Consider the following 15,779-nt stretch of genomic DNA (forward strand, 5'->3'; position numbering starts at 1 on the left):
CAGATAACACACAAAAATGATCAAATATGGTGGAGGACATCTGAGGCCACCGCAGTTCCCACAGGAAGTGAGCAAAGACCCCGGAGCTGAAGAAGCAGCTGCGCAGGTTCCTCTGTGGAGACGGACTGAAGTCCCTTCGGACGCTGGAAACTCAACGCTGGAAACTCTGACAGACACAGCTGCTCGACTGAGCTGAAGACCCTTCACACACACACACACACACACACACACACACACACACACACACACACACACACACACACTCCTGAAAGGCAGCGAGCAGCAGACACCACATGACCTCTGCTGTGACACGCTGTAGGAAGCGTGTTTGAGTGTATCAGAGCAGATCAAAGGCCACACACACACACACACACACACACACACACACACACACACGCACACAGTTAAAGCAGCGGTACGTGTTCAGTGTGATTCTCTCGCTGATGTACATGAACCTCCAGACCTCACTGCATATTCAGCACTTATTAACTTCATTATTGCAGATTTACTGTCACCATCTCAATCATTTTCTTGGAAACATCAGTGTGTTTTGAGAACTGATGATCTGAGTGTGGGAACATTATGAAATTTCGGTTTACAGTCATTTTGATTGATTTGTCATGAACACATTGAAAATTTGCATTTCTGGAAGCTCTCAAATCTCCTGAAGCAGACCGTGAGAGTCATTAACCACTAAACGCTTCAACTCAAACCTTTACATGTCATGCATCAAAATATCGAAAAGGTCTGAAAGTTTTCATATTATTTTAAGTTTACTCAGCAAGTGAAAATGCAGCAGCTAATGCAGAAGACTGTCATTATGGCAAAATAAACGAATATTTCCATGGTCCACTTTAGACATTTAACTATCAGTAACACTGTGACTACAGGTCAACTAACTCTCAGTAGAGTATCAGTACACTGTTAGGATACATATATTATGTAAAGACGCTAAAGTATTTAAATGTAACATACAGCAATCAGGCATAACATTACGACCACCTTCCTAATATTGTGTTGGTCCCAAAACAGCGCTGACCCGTCGAGGCACGGACTCCTGTAGACCCCTGAAGGTGTGCATCTGTAGATGTTAGCAGCAGATCCTGTAAGTTGTGAGGTGGATCCTCCATGGATCGGACTTTTTTGTTCAGCACATCCCACAGATGCTCGACTGGATTGAGATCTGGGGAATTTGGAGGTCAAGTCAACACCTCAAACTCGTTGTTGTGCTCCTCAACCCATTCCTGAACCATTTCTGCTTTGTGTCAGGAGCATTATCCTGCTGAAAGAGCCACAGCCTCCAGGGAATACCGTTTCAATGAAAGGGTGTACATGGTCTGAATGCTTAGGTAGGTGGTACGTGTCACAGTAACATCCACATGGATGGCAGGACCCAAGGTTTCCCAGCAGAACATTGCCCAAAGCATCACACTGCCTCCGCCGGCTCGCCTTCTTCCCATAGTGCATCCTGGTGCCATGTGTTCCCCAGGAAAGAGACGCACACGCACCCGGCCATCCACGTGTTTCATCAGACCAGACCTTCTTCCATTGCTCCGTGGTCCAGTTCTGATGCTCCCGTGTCACTGTTGGCTCTTTCGGCGATGGACAGGGGTCAGGGGTCAGCATGGGTCTGCAGCTCCATACGCAACAAACTGTGCATTCTGACTCCTTTCTATCAGAACCAGCATTAACTTCTGGAGCAGTTTGAGCTTCAGGAGCTCGTCTGTTGGATCGGACCACGCGGGCCAGCCTTCAATGAGTCTCGGCGCCCATAGATAGATCCTGACCCCTGCAGACCGGGAACACCCCACAAGAGCTGCAGTTCTGGAGATGCTCTGATCCAGTCATCTAACATCACAGTTTGGCTCTTGTCAAACTCGCTCAAATCCTTACGCTTGCCCATTTTTCCTGCTTCTAACATTAACTTTGAGGACAAAATGTTCACTTGCTGCCTAATATCTCCAGCCACTAACAGATGATCAGTGTTGTTCACGTCACCTGTCAGCGCTCATGATGATCGGTGTATATACAGGTATTCATTTACTGGTAAACTTACATATATGCTCAAGAAAAATGGGCTGTTTGTATACCATCTTTTGATGACATCTTTTAATATTAAAGGGGACCTATTTTTACTTTTATAAGCTGTTTGAACACAGATGTGTGTAAACAACCAGCCTATAATGGTAAAAATCAACTCACTCATTTTTTAAAAATCCCCTTAAATCATAAACAGTCTCTCCAGCAGTTCTAGATTTCACCCTGCTCTTATGTAAGCCCCGCCCACGACTGCTGACAGACTGTCCTATTAGCATAGACCCCGCCCACAGTCTGCCATGTTTTCATTTTCTGTTTTCCTTTTGTTGATTCATATTAACAGTATATTCAGCTGTAAGTTACACTGCTGTCACTTTAATACACTGATTTATTATTCACATGCGATTTCTTTTCCTGCTGTTTACGTTCACAGACATAACGGTGTGTGTGTGCTTCAGATGTGTGCGCTCAGAAAACCATATATCAGAAGTTTAAATTTGAATGCTTCGGCCTATCAAGACAATGCTATGCTTCCATCTTTGTGGGCACAGTTTGGTGAAGGCCCTATCCCAGCATGACTTGCTCCATAAACACTGGATGAGTTTGGTGTGGAAGAACTTGACTGACCCGCACAGAGCCCTGACCTCAACCCGTCCAACACCTTTGAGATGAACTGGAGCAGAGATCATGAGCCAGACCTTCTCGTCCAACATCAGTGCCTGACCCCTACTGGATAAATGGGCAGAAATCCCACAGAAACACCCCAAAATCTTCTGGAAAGCCTTTAAAGAGGAGTGAAACCTGTTATAGAGGCACTGTGTTTATTAGATTAGACATCATTACAGTCTCGTCAGGTGTCACAACGCTTTTATCCAGATAACTTTACACACACATTGAGTTTTCTGTGAACTGAATCTATTGTCGAATCATCATCATCATCATCATCATCATCATCATCATGTGTTTCTGCTAAGGCTGTGAAGTGTCAGTGACGCGTCTGCTGCTTTAAAACACCAGTTAACAGGATGCCTGGAAAATCAATTCCCATTTTTCACAAATCCACAGGAGAAGATCCTCCTGCTGCTGCTTCACACGCCTGAACGACACGGACAAGAACAGACCCGTTCACACACACACTCACACACACACACGCGCACACACACACACACACACACACACACACACAATGACCTAACAGATTTCCACTGAACTTCTTTCAATATTCACTCATGTTTATCTTGCTGATTTAACAGATTTACAGTACAAAAAGACATGGTGTGTGTGTGCGCGTGTGTGTGTTTGTGTGAGTGTGTGTGTGTGTGTGCGCGTGTGTGTGTGTGAGTGTGTGTGTGTGTGTGTGTGTGTGTGTGCGCGTGTGTGTGTGTGTGTGTGTGTGTGTGTGTGTGTGTGTGTGAGCGCGCGTGTGTGTGTGTGTGTGTGTGTGTGTGTGTGTGAGTGTGTGTGCGCGCGCGTGTGTGTGTGTGTGTGTGTGTGTGTGTGTGTGAGCTCTGCTGAGAGAGCGGCTGCTGACCAACATGAACAGGAAGTTGGTGCTGAGAGATCTGCTCTCGTCTCTCCTCACATATGTGCAGATGAATTCAATAAAGGATTATTGAATCTGTAAACTTTCAACAGACGGACAAAAGTGATGAGAATATTAAAAACATCTTCATTTGCGAACGGATTTCATCATCATCATCAGGAATATACTGTGAATATATAGTAAAGTGTAATTTATTCCTGTGATCAAAGCTGAATTTTCAGCATCATTACTCCAGTGTCACATGATCGTCAGAAATCATTCTGATAGGTCATTTGTAGTGTGTCTCTTCTGTGGCCCCTGAATAATTACAGCATGAATAGATGTTCTCCAGGGGCCCGGGTCACTCTCCGGAGTCACACAGAAACACACGGCACATTAATAATTACAGGAATATTCCCGCCGGAGGTCAAGCGCTTCAGAGTAACTCACTAACTGGTTACGGTTAATGTGTCACCATGACCATCGCTTCAACACGTGAGTCTCCTCCAGCTGAACAAATGAACTCGTATTACAGACAAAAATCCTGATGACTCATGCTGCACTCAGGGGCGGAGCCAATCAGAGCGCTGCAGGATGACATCACAACCTGAAGACTAATTCACTGTCAGCTTATGTTTACCACAGATCTTATTTCACTTAAAAACATCATTAAAAACCCATACCTTGAGGGAACCAAGCTTCTGACATCACTCCTGCGCCGCTCTATATTCGTCCAATCAAGAATGAGCTTTGGAATGAGAACGTCCCTCTGCGGAAACCATGTGACACCAGTTTCCTCCTCAGTGTTTCCGTCCTGTTTTCCAGCTAAAAGATCTAAACAACATAAATCAAGATACATTTACTGGAGGAGAGAAATGACTGAAGATATGAAGACTTTTTTAATGAAAAATGTGTCAAAAGTAAGTGAGTTTGTGCTTCAGACAAGAACAAATATCTGTCAGTGGAGTCAGAAAAATGAACTTGTTTTCTCTTTAAATCATTTTTCTGACCTAATTTGCAGATATTTGTTCTTGTTTGAAGCACAAACCCACTTACTTTTGACACATTTTTCATTAAAAAAGTCTTCATATCTTCAGTCATTTCTCTCCTCCAGTAAATGTATCTTGATTTAAGAATGTTTAGAGGTTTGTGCTGGAAAACGAGACAGAAACACGTGATTTTTGCAGTGTGTAAAGGGAGAAGTAAGTTCCTAAACTGAACACGAACGGGCAAAAGATGACAGTCTGCACATCATGTGTTTCCAGCTGTTAGAGATGAATGTGAAAAACAGACAGAACACAGATCACGTGACATCATCTGACTGCATTAATGCTCTTCTGCCCTCTACAGGTGACTGACAGTCATGAGCGCCTCGGTTACACACACCATTCTCTAACCCTTCCTGACTGGCTTCTTCTTCTAATTACACTGTTAATAGCAAACTGTGCCGTGTGAACTCCATGTAGCACTGCTCACACACACACACACACACACACAGATCAGCCTCTGTGGCAAGCAGAAATGGTAAATAAAACTTTGTAATAATTATATCTTTTATAGTTACAGTGAATATGACTAGTCAAATGAAGAAATTCAAGAATTATATTCAAGATATGTACAGATACACATGAATTCTAATTTTGCACCTGAAATATCGATAGTAAAATACATGAGTTCAGGTTTCCTTCATTTGTCACATTCAACATCTGAAGTGGATCAAAACCTTTCATCAAAGTTGTCCTAAAACCTTCCTCTCAGGACAACTTTGATTAACTCTTTTGATCCACTTCAGATGTTGACTACTGTATGATGTGAATAGAATATAGTATAAAGAAGAAAATTAATAATTCTAGTGCAGAATCATTTATAGATGCATTTAGTTACAGTTTTACTAGTCAACTCTAATTTGTAAACTCGATTACAGCATAATCGCACAATCCTGATGATGATTTATATGAATATCAAACAATAAACACAGACCTCACCTTGTAAAAACAGCGTCATCAGTCACACATTTCTTTCTGTGACTCTCATTTATTTTAAAATACTGTTTATTTGCTGTTTATTCGCTGAATCACCAGCAGTGACGTGCTTCGCTACAATGTATTATCAAAATAAAAATGATAAAAAACGTTCAGTTTTTTAAATGTTTTGAAAACGTTTTTTATACGAATGTTAAGGGAACATTCCGTTCCACACACATGAGAACGTTACTTTTGAATGTTCTCTGAACGTTCCGATGCAAACATTTAAAAAGCGTTATGAACTAAATCGTTTCAGGAAAGATCTTTCGTCCTGTTACTGTAAATCTAGCAGATCTGTAGATTTATTTGACTGCTGAAAACAAGCATGAACACGTCAGAATGATGTAAAACATCAAATACTGCCACATTTCTGCTGTTACTGATGGGGGAGAGTGGGGTAAGATGAGCCAGTGAGTCAGCTGACCCATCCCCTGTATCTTGGCAACTTTTATTGTCATGTGATCGTATATTTTGGAACCACCCATCATTTCTGCCAGAGTGAGGAGTGGAAGACGCTGATTTACTCTAAAAGCTGTTTTGGTTTGTCAAAGTGACATTTTGTCCAGATCTAAATATATTTATGATGCATATTGGTGATTTAGCAACGTATAAAACCTAAATATTAGCCTGAAATGGTAAGCTAGCTAGTTTTTTTCCCAAAATGGCAGCTGTGGGCAAAGTGAGCCAAATGCTGTGGGGTAAATTGAGCCAGCATTTTAACTTGCCCCACCATACGGCACTGAAGTTGAGTTAAATCTCTGAAGAATAAACTGGTATCATTTCAGTGTAACATTACTCAGCTGGTTTAGTTTATCTTTTTTCTCTGGTTTATTTGATCAGTGTACAAGAACACCAAATCCTTCTCTGATATGATCCAGAAGATGATTAATCATATATATTTTATTTAATTTTACTTTTTTAATTTACTTTGATACAACTTTGGTGTTCTAGATATTGTTTCAGAAAGGCAAATAATTAAAGATACTGAAATTTCAACTTCATTTGGTTGGTTTTGTGTTGTTTAGGTTAGTTTAAAAAAAGAAATATGATTATTTGTAAAAAGAAATTTGATTGTTAAATTAGTTTTTAAAAGAGGTAAATTATCTTTACAATTTTACACGTGATTTTGATTCAGATTTAGACGGTCAGTTTACAACCAGATGGAGCAACTTACCCCTAACCTGGGGTAAATTGAGCCACAGGATTGTTTTAAATAAAAAGCCATATTTTTAGAACCCTTGTTTATCGTAGATATATTCTGATCATTTAAAATGATCGAAAACATCCTGAAATTACTTTAGATACCTTCATTGTTCTTGTTTGAAGCACAAACTCACTTCATTTTGATGATTCGTTTCCGTAAACCAGTCTGAATATCTTCAGTTCTTCTCCAGTAAATGTATCTTGATTTAAGAATGTTTAGTTATTTTTGTGCTGGAAATCAAGACAGAAACTCTGAGGAAGAACATGATGTTTGCAGTGACAGTAAGTGTGGAGATGTGTATCTGTATTTCACAGACAGATCCGTGTGTTTAAGGGCCGAACATCGGAGTGTTTGGACTCATAACAGTCAGAAACGGGACAGTAATGTAAGAAACGCTGAGCGACTGTAGGAGGAGTTACTGAGAGAACCGGCTCGACTAGTTTCACTGTAATTTCCTTCTTTAGAGTCTCATTAACTGTCCTCAATATCATTGTGCCAAAGAGTCGCACACAAACGCAAGGACAATAGAGGAACAAGGACACTCGTCCGCTGGGGGGAAGTTGAGATTACAGGTAAGAGACGGGCAGAAGAGAAGAACAAGCTCTCACTGGATCTCAGAGAATAAAGGCAGTTATATCTGCTCATTTATATATATGAACGTGTGCTTGAGAACTCGAGCTGCTCTGTTAATTTACAACTCTGAAGGACTGTTGATTAACTCGACTAACAACGACCAGAGACAGAGTTTCACCGCAGTCTGAAGTCTCAAAAGTGCAAAGAGTGAGAGTCATCTAATGAGTTAAAGATTGTCATTAACAAAATGTGATGGTGAGGACCTGAAGGAGAACAGTGATTGAATGGCCTCGTCTCTGGAGCGACTGGTTTGTGTTTGAGGATCTGGAGGCAAAATGGTTGAATGACATTAATGCAGCCTGGAATCATAAATCACTCCGTTTGGGTTCATGTGAGCCTGATTTGTGTCTCCTGATGGAGTTTGTGTTCCTCAGCGCTGTCAGTCGGGCTTTAAAAGACACATGATGTTCAGTTAAAAGGGTTCCTGCAGGTTTTATGAGGGTAAATTTAAAACCTTTTTAAGACCAAATAAAGAAAATTTAAGGAATCAATTGAAGGGAACACAATACGTCAATATGTTCTTGAAATGTAAATGTCTATAGGGAGAAAACAATGAGTTGTATTAGTAACACTTCCAACAGATATGCATTATTCTCAAACACTACTGTATCTTCTGACCGCAAAACAAGTCATGTTCTTCCTCAGTGTTTTTAGTGCAATTGTCTAAAGATTCAAGATTCATTTACTGAAGATACAAAATGACAGAATATGAAGTCTTGTTTTCTGTGAAATTGATCAATACTGCTTAAAACAAGAACATATATCTGTCAGTGGCCACGAAAAATCTAATTAATTCGATGACAAACATTTGTTCTTGTTTTAAGCACTTCATTTTGTTTTTCAATGTTTCAAGACTTCATTTTACATTTGCATCTCAAGTAAAGGAAAGGAAAACAGGACAAAAATACTGAGGAAGATGTCATGTTTTTTCAATGCATGCAACATTTAATGCTAAAACTTTATGAATTTAAAGGGGTCCTATAACCTTTACAAGATGTAATATCAGTCTCTGGTGTCTCCAGAATGTGTCTGTGAAGTTTCAGCTCAAGATCATTTATTATAGCTTGTCAAATTCGCCCCTATTTGGGTGTGAGCAAAAACACGCCGTTTTTGTGTGTGTCCCTTTAAATGCAAATGAACTTTTAGACGTTTCTGAATGGTTAGTGGATAAATTGATGTAGTTGCTGTGGAGTTGATTCAACTCATCCACTAGCATGTGCCGTCATGTTCATCTTTTGTGTTGAATTGATCCTCGTTTGTGAAGCAGTCCGGCGTAAAATGACGGCATGTCAACAACACTCGACTACAACAACTCTTCCTCTTCTCTAAAGCAGCCCAACATGGCCCCGCCCCCTTTGTTGTGTGTTCTCGGGGGCGGGGTTTATGTAAATTTTAGGGTTTGTGATGTCACAAACTCGGGAAGAAGCTCGTTGTAGTCCCTACCAGACGTTTCTGGCATTGAAGCATTGAGCCGTTTGGCATTGAACTTTGAGCGTCGTAACTTCACAGATGTTGTTTATGATCAAACAGCAACATTACACACTAACTAAAGTTAAAAAAGTCAAATCATAATCAAGCACCACTTTAAGACCTTCTGCTTTGATTTAAGACCTTCAGATGAGAACTGAATTGATCTGAATAATGACTCTATTGTCTTTCAGAGCTGCTTCACAGCAGAATCTGAATCATTCTCATATCTGAGGAAGTTTGCATCATTGATTCTGTTATTTTCCTGCTTGAATTTTCACGTGTTTTCGCTCTTTCTCAGGATGACGGAGAACGTGCGCCGCGTGGTGTCCAAAGACGGCCACAGTAACGTGAAGATCGATAACGTGGAGGGAATGATCAAGCTCTTCCTGCACGACATCTGGACCACGGTGGTGGACATGAAATGGCGTTATAAGATCACTCTGTTTGCCTCCACCTTCGTCATGACGTGGTTCGTGTTCGGCGTCGTCTTCTACCTCATCGGCCTGAGGAACGGTGACTTTGACGCGGACCCGTCCTCCAATCACACGCCATGCGTGATGAACGTGGACTCACTGACCGGTGCGTACCTGTTCTCCTTGGAGACCCAGACCACCATCGGCTACGGCTTCCGGCACGTGTCGGAGGAGTGTCCTCTGGCCATCGTGACGCTGGTGGCGCAGCTGGTCCTCACGGGGCTGGCGGAGATCTTCGTGACCGGCGCGTTCCTGGCCAAACTGGCGCGACCCAAGAAGCGCGCGGGAACCATCAGGTTCAGCCGCTCGGCGGTGGTCTGCAAGCGGAACGGGAGGCCGTGTCTGATGGTGCGAGTGGCCAACCTGAGGAACAGCCTCCTGATTCAGTGCCAGCTCTCGGGGAAACTGCTGTCGGCCCGCGCCACGCAGGAGGGCGAGAAGACCCTCGTCCACCAGGCCAGCGTGGACTTCCACCTGGACTCCAGCGGTGAGTGTCCGTTCCTGCTGCTGCCGCTCACCTTCTACCACGTGCTGGACGACCGAAGCCCGCTGGCCGGTCTCACCGCCGACGACCTGCCGAGACGAGAGTTCGAGCTGCTGGTCACCCTCAACGGCACAGTGGAGTCCACGGCCGCCACCTGCCAGAGCCGCACGTCTTACGTGCCGCGGGAGATCCTGTGGGGTTACGAGTTCAAGCCGGTGCTGTCCAACACACGCGGAGGCAAACTGGCCGCAGACTTCAGCTTGTTCGACCAGGTGCGGGTCTGCAGCGACCCGCCGACGCTCGACACGGAGAAGCTGCAGCTGGAGGAGGAATACAGACGGGAGTGAAGAGACCACATGATGAAAAAACATCTGGAAAACTGGTCAATCTTTCTGGAAGTCAGATCTTATCTGTGTGGAACGATGAAACCACAACCACAACACTCCATTCCTCTTTCTAGTGTCATTGGGAATGATTTATCAGTGAGTATTTAAAATATAATTTATTCCTGTGATCAAAGCTGAATTTTCAGCATCATTACTCCAGTCTTCAGTGTCACATGATCCTTCAGAAATCATTCTGATATGATGATTTGATGCTCAAGAAACATTTATGATTATTATCAGTGTTGAAAACGGTTCATATTTTTGTGGAAACTGATACATTTTATTTTTCAGGATTCTTTGATGAATAGAAAGTGCAAAAGAACAGCATCTATTTGAAATAGAATCTTTTGTAACATTATAAATGACTTTAATGTCAATTTTGATCAATTTAATGCGTCCTTGATGAATAAAAGTATTTCAAAAATATGAAACTGTTTTCAACATTGATAATAACCATAAATGTTTCTTGAGCATCAAATCATCATATTAAAACATATTACACTTTACTATATATTCACATAGAAAACAGCTGATTGTCTCATTTAATGAGAATATAATGTCTTCCTCCACCATTAATCGCTCTCGTTTATCATCCACCATAGACACTTTCACCATTCAATCTGTCCACAGTTTGCATTTTCTGTGTTTTGGGATTGTTTTACTCTAATATATTTTAATCCATTTCACAACTTCTGAAATTGTTTTAGGAAAAGTATTTGATCCATGTTTCTCCTTGAATAAATATGAGATTTATAAACTGCAGAGAAAGATACATTGTCTTCCAATGATTGTGTAGTTCATGACTGTTGTGGCAACAGAGATACGCGCAGACGGCCAGTGTGTGTGTGTGTGTGTGCATGTGTGTGCGTGTGTGTGTGTGTGTGTGCGTGTGTGTGTGTGCGTGTGTGCGTGTGTGTGTGCGTGTGTGTGTGTGTGTGTGTGTGTGTGTGTGTGTGTGTGTGCGTGCGTGTGTGTGTGTGTGTTTTGGGGCAACAGTCGCTGGTCTCTGTTTATGAAAGGAACAACAGACAATGTGGGTGTTTCTTTACTCAAACGAGAAGAACGACATTGTTAAAAATATTTATTAAAATGATTCAGTAGAAAACCATATAATTTATCCAAGTATATGTTTTCTTCCCTTTGTCAACAATCTCAGAGCATCAGGGCGTCTCTGACCGATCTGATCTGATCTGGGTTCAGTGGGTCAGAGCCCATGTGCTGCGCCAGTCCAGCGTCATACGAACACGCGTGTGCGTTCACTGTAAACAACTGATAATACAGAGAATCATTCAAACTGCTGGAGCGTTTCGCCGCTTTGGTCTGTTTCTCTACGTCTGTGATAAAATGTCTGTGTTTGGCTGGCTGAGATCAACTCGTAGTGTATAAATGCATAAGTTATATATCTATTATATAAAAAGAATTATAACACTGAATTGTATACTTCAATCTAACAAACGCACAGCGTTTGCGAATCAGAACATCATCATAAAAATTAATAATACAAATACTGGTATCTTTGGTGAATCTCTTCAGCTGAATCTCTCTGAAAGGTCTGGAAGCTTGTTTCTGCCACGGAATAAAAAAGTAACTAAAATCACTTTTTAAAAATAAAAATCACTTTTTTTTAATTTAGTTATTCCGTGGCTGAAACAAGCGTCCGCAGTAAGGCACCGGTTCATATAAATGCACGTCGGTCTTTAAAGTTTTGAGGCCGTTAAAAACATCTGAAAGCTTTAAATTCCAGTTTTCACCATTTTCAAGGCAAATATCGATCTCTGATGCCATACGGACAACATAATACTGATAAATATGGCAAGAGATTAATCTCCATCTTCTCACATACCTCACGCATCTGTCTGTCTGTCTTCCTCTGACCTGTCTCATGTTCTGTCGCTCTCTCTCTCTCTCTCTCAACTCTCTCTGATATGTGTGTTTGTACAATAAGGTACACATGAACATATAGACGAATAAGTACTTGATCATGCAGCGGGGTCATTAACAGCAGCCCCCTTATATTGCCACTTTCACATTCCCGCTGCTGAATCCACGCGGCTCCCGGATTACAGACGGTTTCTCCTGCTTTACATATGGCGAGAGCCTTCCTCCGGCAGTGGCGGTGGATGGTTGGGTTTCTCCAGTTTGTCTTGAGATGTCTAGTAGTAGGAGGGCATGTGTGTGGCGGGGTGTCGTGGCCCGGGGTAGATTCCCGCCGCCGGTGCGTTCCAGTACGGACTCGGGCCGCCGAAGAAGCCGGACGAGGTGACGTTCATGGCCTGAGGATGCGGCGACACGAAGTTCATCTTCTGCGGGTGCGGGTGGTACGAGCTCATGTAGGACAGATCCGCCGGGTACTTGTACATGGACGAGTCGGGCGGGTGCGGCTGAAGGGCCTGCGCGATCCCGTGGAAGTCGAACTTGTACGCGTAGCGTTTGCCGTGAACTTTGGTCATGATGTTCTTGTCGTAGTAGTAGCGCAGGGCTCGACTCAGCTTGTCGTAGTTCATGTTGGGTTTGCTCTTCCTCTCACCCCAGCGCCGCGCCACCTCGTCTGGGTCGGTCATCTTGAACTCGCCGTTGGTTCCTTCCCACGTGATGCAGGACGAGTTGGAGCTGTCGGACAGAAGCTCCAGGAGGAACTGCCACAGCTGGATCTGACCAGAGCCTGAGAACACATTAGCGTTTTGACTTAAATGAATTAACAAATTATACAATTACTAGAAGTTTATACAACTTTATCTGCATACATACATCACACTCACGTAATGTGATATATTATATTATATAGCAAAACTGTTATTGTTATACAGTTTCATACTATATTTATATCTATAACTATACATCATTCAGTTCTACATATTGCAGCAAAACGTAACTATATATCGTACAGCTCTATATCGTCGCAAAAAGAAACAATATCATACAGCTCTAAATATTGTCGCAAAATGTAACTATATATCGTACAGCTCTATATCGTCGCAAAAAGAAACAATATCATACAGCTCTAAATATTGTCGCAAAATGTAACTATATATCGTACAGCTCTATATCGTCGCAAAAAGAAACAATATCATACAGCTCTAAATATTGTCGCAAAATGTAACTATATATCGTACAGCTCTATATCGTCGCAAAAAGAAACAATATCGTACAGCTGTAAATATTGTCGCAAAATGTAACTATATATCGTACAGCTCTATATCGTCGCAAAAAGAAACAATATCATACAGCTCTAAATATTGTTGCAAAAAGTAACTATATATTGTACAGCTCTATATCGTCGCAAAAAGAAACAATATCGTACAGCTGTAAATATTGTCGCAAAATGTAACTATATATCGTACAGCTCTATATCGTCGCAAAAAGAAACAATATCATACAGCTCTAAATATTGTCGCAAAATGTAACTATATATCGTACAGCTCTATATCGTCGCAAAAAGAAACAATATCATACAGCTCTAAATATTGTCGCAAAATGTAACTATATATTGTACAGCTGCATCATCGCAAAATGTAACTATATATTGTACAGCTCTATATCTTCACAAAAAGAAACAATATCATACAGCTCTAAATATTGTCGCAAAACGTAACTATATATCATAGAGCTCTATATCGTTGCAAAATGTAACTATATATTGTACAGCTCTATATCGTCGCAAAAAGAAACAATATCATACAGCTCTAAATATTGTCGCATAACGTAACTATATATCGTACAGCTCTATATCGTCGCAAAAAGAAACAATATCATACAGCTCTAAATATTGTTGCAAAAAGTAACTATATATTGTACAGCTCTATATCGTCGCAAAAAGAAACAATATCATACAGCTCTAAATATTGTCGCAAAATGTAACTATATATTGTACAGCTGCATCATCGCAAAATGTAACTATATATTGTACAGCTCTATATCTTCACAAAAAGAAACAATATCATACAGCTCTAAATATTGTCGCAAAACGTAACTATATATCATAGAGCTCTATATCGTTGCAAAATGTAACTATATATTGTACAGCTCTATATCGTCACAAAAAGAAACAATATCATACAGCTCTAAATATTGTCGCAAAACGTAACTATATATCATACAGCTCTATATCGTCGCAAAATGTAACTATATATCATACAGCTCTATATCGTCACAAAAAGAAACAATATCATACAGCTCTAAATATTGTCGCATAACATAACTATATATCGTACAGCTGCATCATCGCAAAATGTAACTATATATTGTACAGCTCTATATCGTCACAAAAAGAAACAATATCGTACAGCTCTAAATATTGTCGCAAAACGTAACTATATATCATACAGCTCTATATTGTTGCAAAACGTAACTATATCATACAGCTCTAAATATTGTCGCATAACATAACTATATATCGTACAGCTCTATATCGTCGCAAAAAGAAACAATATCATACAGCTCTAAATATTGTTGCAAAACAACTATATATCGTACAGCTGCATCATCGCAAAACATAACTATATCATACAGCTCTAAATTTTGTCGCAAAAAGAAACAATATCGTATGCTCTAAATATTGCCGCAAAATGTAACTATATATTGTACAGCTCTATATCGTCGCAAAAAGAAACAATATCATACAGCTCTAAATATTGTCGCAAAATGTAACTATATATTGTACAGCTCTATATCGTCACAAAAAGAAACAATATCATACAGCTCTAAATATTGTCGCAAAACATAACTATATATCGTACAGCTGCATCATCGCAAAATGTAACTATATATCATACAGCTCTATATCGTCACAAAAAGAAACAATATCATACAGCTCTAAATATTGTCGCATAACATAACTATATATCGTACAGCTGCATCATCGCAAAATGTAACTATATATTGTACAGCTCTATATCGTCACAAAAAGAAACAATATCATACAGCTCTAAATATTGTCGCAAAACGTAACTATATATCATACAGCTCTATATCGTTGCAAAACGTAACTATATCATACAGCTCTAAATATTGTCGCATAACGTAACTATATATCATACAGCTCTATATCGTCACAAAAAGAAACAATATCATACAGCTCTAAATATTGTCGCAAAACGTAACTATATATCGTACAGCTCTATATCGTCGCAAAAAGAAACAATATCATACAGCTCTAAATATTGTTGCAAAACAACTATATATCGTACAGCTGCATCATCGCAAAACGTAACTATATCATACAGCTCTAAATTTTGTCGCAAAAAGAAACAATATCGTATGCTCTAAATATTGCCGCAAAATGTAACTATATATTGTACAGTTCTTTAATTTGTCGCAAAACGTAACTATATATCGTACAGCTCTATATCGTCGCAAAAAGAAACAATATCATACAGCTCTAAATATTGTTGCAAAATGTAACTATATATTGTACAGGTCCATATATCGTCGCAAAAACGGAACTATATATATTGTACAGCTCTATATATCATAGCAAAGTATAACTGTATAATGTACAACTATATATATTGTAGCTAAATGTAAGTATATATCCTACAGCTCTATAT

General features: G+C 40.4%; 2 protein-coding genes across 8 annotated transcripts in view; one reads left to right on the forward strand and one right to left on the reverse strand.

Moving 5' to 3' along the window:
* The first annotated feature begins 7,066 nt into the window (after positions 1-7,066).
* Positions 7,067-11,023, forward strand: kcnj15 (potassium inwardly rectifying channel subfamily J member 15). The gene is made up of 2 exons (XM_067397264.1): positions 7,067-7,359; positions 9,189-11,023. The coding sequence occupies exon 2, from the start codon at positions 9,190-9,192 to the stop codon at positions 10,192-10,194; it is 1,005 nt and encodes a 334-aa protein (XP_067253365.1). The 5' UTR covers positions 7,067-7,359; position 9,189; the 3' UTR covers positions 10,195-11,023.
* A 318-nt stretch (positions 11,024-11,341) lies between these two features.
* The window catches only part of erg (ETS transcription factor ERG), a 32,316-nt gene continuing 27,878 nt past the window's right edge, over positions 11,342-15,779 (reverse strand). For 3 of the 7 annotated variants that reach the window (XM_067397262.1, XM_067397263.1, XM_067397260.1), the window contains exon 10: positions 11,344-12,895. In XM_067397262.1, coding sequence (XP_067253363.1) covers positions 12,387-12,895 — 509 coding nt within the window. In that variant the 3' untranslated portion in view covers positions 11,344-12,386. Of the gene's footprint in view, positions 12,896-15,779 lie in introns of all 7 variants that reach the window. The other 4 variants (XM_067397258.1, XM_067397256.1, XM_067397259.1 and 1 more) reach the window with 2 other exon arrangements.

Source organism: Chanodichthys erythropterus, chromosome 10 (assembly GCF_024489055.1).
Source record: "Chanodichthys erythropterus isolate Z2021 chromosome 10, ASM2448905v1, whole genome shotgun sequence".
Lineage (NCBI taxonomy): Eukaryota > Metazoa > Chordata > Actinopteri > Cypriniformes > Xenocyprididae > Chanodichthys > Chanodichthys erythropterus.

What these genes read in the sequence shown, in the direction of transcription:
- kcnj15 (XM_067397264.1), top strand. Translation starts at nt 9,190, where the DNA reads ATGACGGAGAACGTGCGCCGCGTGGTGTCCAAAGACGGCCACAGTAAC.